At 33.9% G+C, this 14023-nt stretch overlaps 1 protein-coding gene across 1 annotated transcript; it reads right to left on the bottom strand.

Moving 5' to 3' along the window:
• Window positions 1-3844: 3844 nt before the first annotated feature.
• Window positions 3845-8720, bottom strand: LOC142626313 (serine acetyltransferase 2-like). Its single transcript, XM_075800136.1, has 10 exons — window positions 8233-8720; window positions 7230-7427; window positions 7080-7139; window positions 6864-6959; window positions 6546-6570; window positions 6349-6443; window positions 5139-5305; window positions 4967-5040; window positions 4357-4416; window positions 3845-4114 (listed from the first exon to the last, which is right to left on the bottom strand). The coding sequence occupies exons 1-10, from the start codon at window positions 8497-8499 to the stop codon at window positions 4083-4085; spliced, it is 1074 nt and encodes a 357-aa protein (XP_075656251.1). The 5' UTR covers window positions 8500-8720; the 3' UTR covers window positions 3845-4082.
• Window positions 8721-14023: the final 5303 nt, after the last annotated feature.

Below are 14023 nucleotides of genomic sequence, written 5' to 3'. Positions count from 1 at the left end.
ACGCCAGTTTTCCAAGGGTGTTTTAGTAATTTTATATGCTTCATTTTTTTTTTCTTTTTTCTTTTTGGGGCTCCATTTTAATTTAGTGCTTACTTTCTTTACCTTTTTTTGGGCCCAAAAGGGCCGAAGCAGGCTACTAGGCCCATTGCTCGTTCCCATTAGTGATGTATAATTTGAGGGTAATTTTAGGATCATAATTTTTGTCACAATTTGCTCACAGAACAAGTTGTGAGTGGTAGAGTAAAAGTGGTGAACTCACAATTTCATCATTCATGACTTGCTACATGAGCAAGTTATGCTCCTAGCATTACTCATAATTTTATGGCAAAATCTGTTTAGCTTTATTATATGATAGACCTGCATTATAACTAGGAGAAATTTTGGGAGGGTTGGTGTTGGTCGGTGTCCTTGTTTGGAGTTTTCTCTTGTTGAGGACTCTGTTCTATTTGTAGTTTGTTTGTCAATTGCTAATAAAATTTTTCTATTCATCAACAAACAAAAAAAGAGGAGAAATTTTTGGAGGGAGAGCGCTGGACTCTAATGTGTGTAGCCTGATAATTAAAAAGGAAATTTGATTTTATAAAAAAAGGCATAATAAAAATAAGAAAGGTTAATACATTTTGTTGTCAAATAGGGAACCTAAGATTGAATGTCACCTACGTAAAAAAAGAAACCTAATAGTATGTTCTTCTTCTTTATCTTTCTTTTTTTATGGGAAGACCTACTAGTATCTTTGATTGATGGTGAAAGCAATATTATGAAAAAGACTTTATAAGTTCAAATCATATCATATCTTTATTGATGCCCATTTTGACAAAATGGCCCAATGACAGAAGAAGCCCAACAATGTAAAAGATGTGAAGAAAGAAGAAGTAGCAAAGTAAGAAAACCATTAAGCCCAAATGACATGAATAATAGTACACAAGCCCACAAAATAGTAAAAGGGCTCCAAAGAAAGCAAATGGGCCCAAGGGAGCCCCAAAGAAGGAAGTAGTAAGCCCATGAAAATCATAACAAGTAGAAAGCAAGCAAAGACAAGCCAGGGGAGCCCAAAGAAAGGGATTAGTAAATGAGATTGGTTCAAAGTCCAATAAACTCAAAAGTAAAGGATATGGTAACTGGGCCGGGGAAACCCAAAAGATTTAGCAAAAACTCATGGAAATGTAATAAGTAGAAAATAATAAAACGGGTCGAGAATGCCCAAAGGAATAAAATGGACTAAGGATGCCCAAGGGAATGAAATGGGTCTAGGATGCCCAAGATGATATGAGAACTGACACAGCAAAAATGCTGGACAACATAAACTAAGAAAAGGAATAATACATGGCAAGTCTAGGGGAAGCCCAGCAAACACAAGTTAAATGATATCATGGCAGAAATAATGCAGTGGCGTGGCAGGAATGCCAGTTAGCCCACAAACCAAAAGCAAAAGGAGACAAGGACTAAATTAAAGAAGAAAAGACCTATACTCAAGCAATACCCAACCCAAAAAAGAAATGAGATGCAAAGAATGAAGACCCAATAACTCATCCTCGCCACAAAAAGTTAAACGAGCAGCAGAACACGCAACATGACCAAACAAACCCGCAGGCAATGGCAAACGCATGAACACCAGACAAGTAATGGACTTATATGGGAGTAGAGCACGCACAAGGCTCAGACACTACCCACTTGTACCCGGCCAATACAGGAGTGGTAAATCATGGGTCAGAGGTAAGAGAGGGTGTGGTTTGGAGATGGGGGAGATGGGGGAAGCCTATTCTAGGGTTTCTGCTTAAGCTCTTTTGGAGGAAATGTCCCGCTGGGATGACATGCCACCCAAAAGAGACAAAGATAAGCTGGAATCACTAGATGCATGCTATAGGAGTTAGTAAGAGAGAATCTTCACTCTTATTCGGATGGGAATGCCATGGGGAGCAAGAATAAAAAAATTAAAAAAAAAAACTTTTGTCTGGAAATGAAGTGTGGTGTGGCCAACATAGGGTAGTGGCGGTAGTTGGACAGCCAGCAGACCAGTAGGTAGTCCGAGAATGATACCTACAACAGACCAAAAGTAGTTGAGGGGTAAAACGATAAATCTTATCATGGCAAGTAGTATAAAAAAGCCTTAGCCGTGCACAATAGAAGGGGGAGGAGCAACGGCAACAAGAAGGAATAGGAGAAAACACTAAAAAAACAGAGACATAGAAAACAAAGAAAATAGAGAAGATAAAACAAGAGAGTAGAGAGAGAAGTGAGAAAATAGGAGTGTGAGGAGTAAGAGAGCATGCACCAATAGGCTACTCACTTCTCTCTCTCTCTCAATAGCCTACTCTCTAACAAGTTAAGAATCTAGGATTAAGCCACTAAGGTCTATTTTCCAAACTAGTTAATTTCTATGGCAGGATTTTCCTGTGAGATTACCCACATTAAAGATTGGTTCCCTTCTTAGACTTAAATCTGCTGAGGAACCAAGTTTAATAGACTAATCCCCCCCTTCCTTCTTTTTATCATGTTTGTTTAAGTATTAATGTTATATTTCTTGTTGCTGATTTATTTATGCCATACTCATATTATCATGTTTTCCTGTTGCAAAATTGTTTAACATTGTCTTTGGTCAGTAGCAAGCACTTTAGTTAGAATGTTTTAACTATCCTATTGTATTATGCCATCGCGTTTTTTTTTACAGCATCCCCTGCCGTGGGCACATGACTAAGATCTCTACCAGAGGTCTTAACTTGTGCACAAGTTGGCTTAAGGTGAGTTTCAATTAAGTCAGTCCCCACTCTCCCACCCCATAATTATTGGGTCATAGTACGACAAGATACAAAAAAGGCCCACCACAATCTTCTATTTGATAAAAAGTTTGAAATTACAAGGGTCCAATTTCTTTTGAGTTCTATGTATTGACCTTTTGGGGAATACGAATTGGAGAATGGTCAATCCTCTTCTTCTGTCCATTTCATGTTGAAGATTTTATTTTTCATGAATCATGTCTACATACACTATAACTTGGTTTTAAATCTCATTTCACCAAATAGAAAGCGATAACTAATTTTAATCAACATGACATCATTTTTATCTTTTTAATTTATAAAATGCAAAATTTGTATCATGGAATTAAACCTATATCCATTAATAAATGAATCAGCAGCTTTGCCAATAAGTTTCATGGTTACCTTAGAATGAAAATTATCTACTCTACTTTGTGTGATTAACTTTATACTCTATTAATCACAACTTGCCACATAATTTGTTTGAGTTCCCTTATAAAATAATCAAAGTTTAAAATGAAAAAAAGAAAAAGAAAAAGCCAAATACGTGTCGAGTTGTGATTAGTAGAGCATAAACTGGAACACAAAGTAAGACATGTATATATATATATTCCAAACAGTATAATTTATGCTAAGAATCTTATAGCTTAATTAACATATTCTTATAACTCAATTAGCATTTTTTTTTTGGCGCTTTCAATTGTAATGCAAATTCAAATCTCCGTCCAAATCTATAAAAGAAAATAAAAGCATAATTGACGAAGACAGGTGGGATCCACTCCCTAAATTACAGGAGCCATTTAGAATATTTGGTCATTGGTGACTTTGGTCACCCTTTATCCCCACATAAGATGCTGACCGTTAATTTAAGGATTCTGGTACACATCACTTTCATAAATGCAATTCGAAGTTTGACCATGGAGCATATCAAGTTTATTTCTCTAATCTGAAAGCAATTGGCATAGTTTGTTGTACATGTATCTGAAACTTCTAGTTCTCCCTGATTTTATGCACGGGAAAGAAGAATTGAATACCTGGTGCTTCAGTTTTAACAGAGGGAGGGTGGTGGGGGAGGATAAAAGTAACTTCACTTTCAGATATTTAAATTTTGCGATATTGGGAACCTCAACAATGTGTCAGCATAAATTACAATGGACTACAAATTGCTCATCGCATTTCAAAGTTATAGGAGCATTATATTGTGCTTGTATTTAACATTCTGGAAATGATAAACCCTTGTCCCTGTCCCCCTGCTTCTTCACAGACCATGAATTGCATTGCCATTGGCAAATGACATTTACGCCTAGCCACATCTCTTAAGTGCTTCCATCATTTCTTTCCCGATCCTGACCCCTGCCCTCCTGAAAAATCATACACAATAATTTAATAATACATTTTGAGTAAAGGCACACACATTTTGTGCCTGCCTCCAATACACAACACATGGAGGTAAGCCAACCCCGTTATAGGAGTGCCACCATTGTTTTATTAGCATAAAACCAAATCAGAGGACACATGAAAAGGCAAAGTCTACAATTTGAAATAGTCTGCTTTAGATTTGAAGTTTCTTCAGAACTAAGAAACTACAGTAAGGAGTACTAACCAGTTGATCTTCCATCCTTAAAATTATCAGCAACATGTTCAAAAAAATCTTTGGTAGCATCTGCGCATAGCAACAGGCATAATAATAAATGATACGGGACAGGTACTTACTATAAATAAAAAAAATTAAAAATGTAAAATTAACCCATCTTTTTTCACATAGAAAATGTTAAATTTGACAACAAAAAAATAGAAAGCCAAGGTTATTAAAGCAGGACATTCATGTATTATCCATTCAAAAATGGATGCAACAGTCACTTTATTGACGGAAATTGTTTCTATACCTCTCAGAATCAAACATGGGACACAAATATATCGCTTTAGAAGAATTAGAAATACTTATGAAGTCAATCTTTTGGACCAGGTGAGGTTTTCGTACCAATCTAATCCCTTGATAAAGATTTTCTTTTTTTTAGTGAGAAAGGTAATTAAAGGTTCCTTTAAGTTTGTTTAGCACAAATCAACTAGTCTTCAACAATAGGACTTCCAGATTCTAGGACAAGCATTGAAACAGATAATTGGAGCAGCCTAATAATATAATTGTTTAAATAAGGTTGCTCATGTCTTCTAAGATAAAATACATCCAAGTTTTGCACATATAAATAACATACCATGCTTCATTGTCAATGATGGATCTTGTTCATCTACATATCCAATCACTTTGGCCGGAATTCCTGCCACCATGCTTGGAACCCCAAAAAAAACATCAGTTATATATTTATTACAAAACTAATATAATGATTAGAACAACTACACTGCCGATTATCAGAAATTATTTTCTACCTGTGTGGAGGGACGTCTTTTAACACAAGGGAACCAGCAGCTACCATTGCACCTTTACCTATTTTTATGTTTCCAAGTATAGTTGCACTGGCACCAATTAGTGCACCATCACTTACTTTTGGATGACGATCACCAATTTCTTTCCCTGTTCCTCCTAAAGTTACACCCTGAAAACATTTTTCTATAATAAGAATAATTTGATCTTGAAATGCAATCTCCAAAGTATTTGATGCAAATGAATTCACAGTAATAGGGTTGAAGTCTTTATTCCTCAACTCTCTTTCCATTTATAAGGACTATGAGGGGTTTCACTTCTGTATCCTTATTGTAGTTCTTGGATTTTTTTTCATCTTAGAATCCAAGCTTTCATTTTGTTCTTTGCTTTTGTGTATCTCGTATATACCTCCTGTATACCACGGCTATGCCCTTTTTTCACACACACACACATATATATAAAATAATTGAACTGTTACAACAAGGGGGAGGGGGAATTCGAACTCTAGTTCTCCTCATAAAGGAGAGCAAACCATGCCACTGAACTTTAAGGCTCTTGACAAATAAATTTTTTTAGCTACTTAAATTAAAGTATATATCTGATGCAACCACATGAAGATACAATGGCATGTGACAAAGATTTATTTTGATCATTTTCTAGGAATTAGTTACAAATTGAAATTTTAACTCAGAAATTTCGAAAATTGCAATTTAATTGGAACAAAGTTAAAATTTTTGGGGCATTCAAAACTTCTGACATATCCTTTGTTAAATAAATTTTAATATTTTCTTGACAAAAATTCAACATAATTTCCTTGCTTCATAGCAAAAAAACTCCAAAATTTAGATCTTCTTAATGATTCAAGCATTGATGAATTCTTGAGTTAGTCATAAAAAAAAATGTTATTACCAAAGTCTTGACTATTCATTTCAAGCATGATATGCTCAAGAAGTCATTCAACAGACATTTCTATATGTGAAAATATTAAAGCTTATATTACCTTCTTTTATCTCCCAATTCTTCACAAGAAGTTCTGATGAAATAACTGTTTAGAAAGTAAACAAACAACACAAAAAAAAAAAAAAACACACACACACACACACACCTACACCTAGTAATGTGTTTTCATAAACTACTAGGTTGCTTGCAACAAAGATAACTGAACTTTCTTCCCATCAAATAATGGGAACACAACAGAGAATGAAACTGACTTACATGCATCAATGAAACTCTATTTCCCACAACAGCAGTTTCACCAATAACCACACCTGTACCATGATCCAATAATATTCCCTCTCCAATTTTTGCAGCTGTCCAAAACAGCAAAACCTTAAAATCCCTTTACAATTACATAATACTGCCAAACTCAATAATTTTGAATAGCATAGAAAGTGTAGTAGAAATAAACATACCCGGATGTATGTCAACTCCAAAAACCTGAGGAGGAAAAGCAGTTGACAAATTAAACGAGGATAGACAGAAAATAAGATAAAGGGGTGAGAGGGGGGTTGAATCTTAAAACAGGATGATGCTCATCAAAGATTATTCATTTCTTTTTCTTTTTCTTTTCTCTTACTCATTTTTCTTGCCAATGAGCTTCAGCTCAAATGGTACTTCCTCCTTCCTTAATAATGAGGTGGAGGGTAATGTTGTGGAGTTAAGAAAGTATCCTTATTTACTCTTTGTTTGTAAATAACTCATCAAGTATCATCAAAGAAAGTACAAACTACCTCACTGATTCGGCTTTGTAGTGCCAACGCCAATACTTTGCGTCCTTGGCTCCACAATGCATGTGCTACTCGATGCACTTGCAGAGAATGATAACCCTACAATAAAACATAGCTCACAACATCAAGGGTGTACCTTTTTTCTTTTTCTCACAACATAGCTCACAACCAAGATCAACAAATGACTGCAACAAAATAAGGGATCTTTTCTAGAAGTACCTTAAGATACAACAGAACTGAGCAATATGACAAACAAGCAGGATCCCGATCTTTAAATGCCTGTAGAAAGAAGATTTCCAGATGCTAAGACATATTTTACTATTCCATAACAAAGATTACTCATATACTTTGGAACCCTGATTGAGTTACCTGCATATCTAGGCGGATTGAACGTTGAATACCTGTGTCATGCAATATCACATCAAAAAATATATCCATCAGTTGAGTCGCCAACAGTGTAGGGTTCTGCAGTCTATTGGCAAGAACAAACCCCAAGGCTTGCTCTAAGCAATCATGTGACATTATACTGGCATATAAGAAGCTACTCAAAATCGGCTCCTTTTCTGCCTGCAGTAATGTGTGTCAACAAATATATAAGGATGGATTAAACAAAGCACTGTTCCAAATCCTAATTATCTATGTTTCTATGTGTGTCTACAAAATAATTAGGAATCAAATCTTACTTTAGGCCATATAAGTAAGATTTCAGAGAACCCAGTTTCAAATCAGTGCTATTACCCCATCATTGAAAAAATCACTACCCATGTTTTAGTTAAACAAATTGGTGAACATAAACCAGGCTATCCAAATACCATAAAATTCAACCTAAAACGATATCTCCAGCCAAAGTCAAACAGATGGTATAACCGAATGACAACCTTAAAAAAAATCACTCTCTAAAGTAACACCAATCCTACTTAAAAAAAAAATTCCAGAAAAATAAAACTAAGCTTTCAAACCAAATGCAACAGCTCCAAATTTCTTAGGGTCAAACTTTAATTCGGCTTATTTTGTTTATTGTATAAGAGAACTTGAAAATTTTGACGCTTTAAAAAAAGCTGTATATTCTCTTCAAAATGAAACAAACATAGTTTTAGGTACTCTTAAGTGCTGTTCTTTTTTCAACCATGTGGTTGTACTGAGTCCATTGACCAATGAATTATATGGTTAAATTTAATTCTCCTTCCAAAAGCAAAAAACTAATACTGTTTCTGTTTCTGTTACATTAGTCAGTTGAATTTATTTGGGTATCTAAGTTTTGCCAAATTTCTTAAACCATAAACCAAAGAAGACCCATCACTCAGAACCCAACAAAGGCAAAAACAAAATGAACAAAAAGCAATATTGGTTAAAACTAAAAGCTCAGTAGTACCTCCAACTTAGCCTCTTCTTTCACAGCGTCCCAAATTGGGTCAGCAATCGGGTCACCCGAATCAACAACCGAGTCAGACTCAGGCTTGGATATCCCCAATGCATAAAACGGAAAAACTTTCTCTATTCGGTATTGGGTCCTCTTAGATTCAACAAAGCTCTTCTTTTTCAGCTCCTCCTCTTCAATTTGGTCACCACCTCTAAGAGTTAACCGCTCTGAGAGCATTTTAGGAAGAGAAACCCAGCTCTCATCGCTCAGACAAGCCATGTTAAACAACAACAACAACAAAAAAACACAGAGCTAAAATAAAAACAACCTTTATGGTCTCAGAAACATGGAAAAGACTTTAGTGTGAGACTGATGAGTGGTCCTTATTTTGGGGTATGGCTTCTCCAACGGCTGCGTTTCTTATAGTCTCAACTTTCAAGAAAAAATGACACAGAAAATGATATACTTTGCGACCGTCATGATAAGCATGCATTATGGACGGTTCACATTCGGCTCGGCCGGTGCTTTTAATTTGGGCCCTTCTGTTGTGTATCTCATTTCTTGGCTGCCTTTTGCCTCCTTGATGGATGGTGGGGTTCTCATTTTTAAGCCCCATAACTCAAATTTGTTACCATTTATTGTCAAAGATTAGGTTTGAATTTTCAAACCCACTATCTAAAAAAGGTAATGTTAACATGATTGACAAATTTCATGTGCAGTTTATTTACATAAATCACTTATGTGTGGAGATTCCATAGTTTGATCTCAAATTTCAAGATTAAGACTTTATTTGTTGTTGTTTTTTACATATTGACACGCATATAAGGCAATGCAACACAAACATTATTATATTTCCTAATTATAATTATAACAATTGTGTATTTTATTTGTCATTGCAATTACATGAATGCATTTATGGTTTAGCTTGCATCAATTACATTGGATATGATACAAACATGACACGTGTCTAAAAATGATCACATGTTAGTCTTGTATCCCATCCAATACATTTAAGCATTGAATGAAAGTCTTACCCTTAAATGTAGTTCAATCCTATGTTATATAGCTATGGTTTGAGCATCCAAGATCAACCAAGTACGGACCCAGGATTTTAAGTTAGCGAGGCTGAAATAAACTTTTTTAAAATAAAAAAAAAATTCAAATAAGCATCCATATAGTATTAAAAACTAAAATAAAATAATGGTTTTTTTTAATACTAGGCTAACCGGGAATTTTTTGTTTTTGTTGAAATTAGAGCATTTACAATGGTGGTGTTTAAAACTTTTAGCTTTTAGCACCTCAAAAAGTTATTTTATCTATTTTACACCTTATTTTAACAATACATCCAATACCAAATGTTCTATTTTTTTTATCACTTCATTTAAAATAATTAAACTACTCATTAAAATAATAAAGGAAAGCGAGAGAATTTGAGTTTTTTAATTGAAGGAACAGTTATAATTTTAAAAAATATTGTATTTTATTTTTAACAACTTGTTATAGTCAACTACTTTTTATACCAGTTTATTGTAGTTGCAAAAAATTTAGCTTTAAGTTCTCCAATAACACATGATTTTTTGGTTCTTTGGTAGTAATAGTTTTTTTTTTTTTTTTTTTTGCCAAAATACAATCACTATTATGAATGTTTTTATTATTTTCGTTAAGTTTTTGACTTTTTGAGTTAGATAGTTGCTATTTGAGTAAAGCTAATTAGGCTTATTGGGAAAAATAGCCAAAACTACAAAAAAAAAAAATATATATATATATATATATATATATATATATTATAACCAAAACAAGAAAAGAAAAAAAAATTGGACCCACGGGCCAGGTCCCCTTGGGCCCCACCTGGGTCTAGCCCCACTTAGGTCCGTCCCTGGATCAACCTAAGTTATTTTCAACCTATGTTTTTTTTTTCTTATTCTATTTTCTTTTCTAAGTTGGGGGATGGTAATAAGTCAATTTTCTAACATTGTTAACTCTTTGGAAAAAACAAGATTTTTTTTTTTTGTTTTGTCGAGAAGAACAAAAGAATTGGATATTCATTGTGTTTCGGTGGATATCATATTTAATTATAATTCTAAAGGTGATGAATTATACAAGCAAACGCTTGTCCTTGATGTAAGCAAACAGTGACCTAATAGACAAAATTGTCATAATCAAATTGACTGGGTTTGAATTGAATTAAAGTGGCACCTGAATAATTATGTTATTATTATATGGATTCAGATCTTTCATTATACTATTATATTCTGCAGATGGGAATTGTTTATTGAACATTATGGAATTTATAAATGTGGATAATATTTATTTATTATACACACACACCCTGCCAAAAAGGAACAAGGCCTGAAGTTTAGCCACACCCGGTCCACAAGAATGAACTCTCAATCCTTGTCCATTCAAATAATGGACACACTCAGCTGCCTGGCCCAACCAACCTGCCAACAAGGCTCCAAATTAGGCCTGAACTCATCCGAATCCAAAAGAATCTGATTCTACCACTTTGTGATGCTTAAATTAAGAACTCTCTCTCTCTCTTCCATCATTGAAGTTGAAGGGAATAATTAAAAAAGCACATTTGGTATTATTAAAAAAATTACCTAAAACCCAGATCCTACCTAAAAACAAAGACTAAAATATTTAATACAATATTCCTTCAAAGAAAAATTACTAGAAACTATTAAATTAATGAGTAGGCTAGTAATTTAAACATATTATGCCTAGTTTTTGTCCCACATAAAGTATGGTGCCTAGTTTTTTTTTTTTTTGTCCCATATAAAGTGTGTTGAGGTCCTCGAGGGAGGTAGAGGAAGAGCAAGGACAATAGATAAAGTTATTAGAGTGGAAAGGGACTAAAAAGATTTGCATAGATTGCTTAGCCAATCACTCCTCAACTTCGACATGGGAAGCAGCTACTCTACTCTTTTGGAAGAAATGGATTAAATATTAATTTTTTTTAAGTAAACAATAATACTTATTAGAATACACACGAAAATAGTAATATTAGTGTTTTAAACTGAGTTTATAATACATTATTTTAACCAAACTAATGTGAACTTTGTTGGTTGTTTTGTGTGTTGAGGTCGATCCTTGTATTTAGTTTTGTTACTTACTAGTAGTTTTTTTTGTTCTTCATAATACTATTCTGCAAATGACAATTAAATAATTAATCATTGAACAATACCAAAATTATAAATATATATAATATATATAAAATTTAAGATATTGAATTTTTGATTGACCTCGTAATATTTTGTCATATAAGTTGTTGACGTCTCACAATTTTACACATTAATATTTTAATTTTTTTAATCCTGTTTAAAATATATTATATATTTAAACACTCAATTAGAATCTTACTATATCATATTTTTTTAAATGAAAAAAAAAATGAGTAGTTTTTCATATATAAATACAATCATAATACATATTTATTAATCATTATCATAAGTATATATTTAATAATTTCACAATTAGATCTTATAAAAATCATTGGTTAGAAAAATGTGCACAGCAAACTTGAACCCATCTCCTATAGTTCGTTTACAAGTTACAACCAGCCAAAAAAAGAAGGAAGAAGCCTTGAAGTTTCTCACTTGGTCAGCATGTATGAACTCCCAATCCTTGTCCACTCAAGAAAATGGACAAACTTTGCTGTCCGGCCCAACCAACTTTTGAACCAACCTATCAACAAAGCTCAAAATTATACCTATACTCATTAATCCAAACGAATATGTTTCTGCTGCTCTGCTCTTCAACTTTGCTAAATTAGGCTCTCTCTCTCTCTCATATTGAAGGCAACAATTAATTTCTTGAGAATCGAAAGAAATATTTAAAAAACGTCTTGTAGTATAGAATTAACTCCCCAAAAACCTAGATCTTCCTACCCAAAAAAATAAAATAAAACGAAAGCTAAATATATTTTTATTTTTACAGTTTTACCCTAAAGTGAGGTCTCATCTTCAACATGTGATTTTATGTTGCATGCAGCATGCGTGACATGACAGTGACACTCTCTTACCATGATTTTAATTTTTAATTGCTGTTTTAAAATATGTAAAATTTTGACCTCACAATAGTGACAATAAAGTGAATAATAAACTATAAATGAACCTTTTCAACTTTTTCAAGTCTTCAGTGACTATAATTTAATGATTTGGCAAGTAATTTATACATATTATGCCTACCTTTTGTCCCATAAAAAGTATGTTCACAATGAGTTCGTGAGTGGGGGTGGGAATTTGTTGATTGAGGTCCTCGAAGAGTCAAAGTAGAGCAAAGACATGGAAGATAGATACATTTAAACAGTGAAAAGGGACTCAAAAGATTTGCATGGATTTCCTATCCAATCACTTCTTAAGTTCGACCAACTTTGGGACGAACCTATCAACAAAGCTCAAAATTAGACCTAAACTCATTAATCCAAACGAATATGATTCCACTGCTCTGCTCTTCAAATTTGCTAAATTAAGCTCTCTCTCTCTCTCTCTCTCTCATTATTGAAGGTGTAAGAACTGAAGTTGGAGGCCTAAGCCCATTTAGATTAATGGTGCCTTGCACTTCAACCCAAGCCCAAAATATAGAATTGTTTTAATGTTAAGATGTGAAGGTAATCACAATACAATTGTACATTAAGCTTTAGGCTAATGATGCTGGTCACAGTTAAGGAAAAACGATAGTCAAATAAGTAAAAAAGCTATCCTTAGTCCTTCCCAAGGATGTGTTCTTATATAGGTCTTTCTTAGGTTTTCTTAGTTTGTACACTGTTCTTTCTTCTTTTTTCATTCAAAAAGTCCCCCCATTTTAGAACTTCTTTCTTCTTATATATCCTACTTCTTTGCATCATGACCTCCCATGTGTACGTCCCAAAACTCTCCCTCTAATACTTGTCTTATCAAGGCTCTACTGAAGTTGGTAGAAGGGGTTGTTAGCTGTGAAAACACTGTTCAAGTGTCACCTCTTCATTAATGCAACGTATAAGTTTGCTACAAAGCATTCAATACAGGGGTGGTAGGTATATCCTTTCAGGTAACTTCCTACAACTCCACTGTTCCTCCCCTAGAATGTTACCTCTCCTCCTCGGGCACTCGTAAGACCTCATGCCTCTTTCCCATCCTCTACTCGGGTAGACCACCTTCTCAGATCTGAGGCACTTTAAAAATGGTTTGGTGAGGAACGTCATGCTCCTTGTCCTTCTCAGTCCTCGGACACCCCACAGAAGGCAATAATTATTATCTTGAGAATCAAAATAAATAATTAAAAAACATACTATAGTATAAAATAAAATAAACTCCCTAAAAACCTAGATCCTACTACCAAAAATAAATAAATAAAACGAAAGTCATATATATTTTTATTTTATTTTTTATTTTTACAGTTTTACCCTAAAGTGAGGTCTCATCTTCAACATGCGATTTTATGTTGCATGCAGCATGCGTGACATGACAATGACACCCTCTTACCATGGTTTTAATTTTTAATTGTTGTTTTAACATATGTAAAATCTTGAGCTCACAATAGTGACAATAAAGTGAATGATAAACTATAAGGGAACCTTTTCAACTTTTTCAAGTCTTCAGTGACTATAATTTAATGATTTGGCAAGTAAATTATACATATTATGCCTAGCTTTTGTCCCATAAAAAGTATGTTCACAATGAGTTCGTGAGTGGGGGTGGGAATTTGTTGATTGAGGTCCTCGAAGAGTCGAAGTAGAGCAAAGACATGGAAGATAGATAAATTTAAACAGTGGAAAGGGACTAAAAAGATTTGCATGGATTTCCTATCCAATCACTTCTCA

The sequence above is a fragment of the Castanea sativa genome, chromosome 2, assembly GCF_040712315.1.
Source record: "Castanea sativa cultivar Marrone di Chiusa Pesio chromosome 2, ASM4071231v1".
Classification (NCBI taxonomy): domain Eukaryota; kingdom Viridiplantae; phylum Streptophyta; class Magnoliopsida; order Fagales; family Fagaceae; genus Castanea; species Castanea sativa.
The sequence above is the reverse complement of the archived record's forward strand: the minus strand, read 5'-3'. Positions and strand labels throughout refer to the sequence as shown.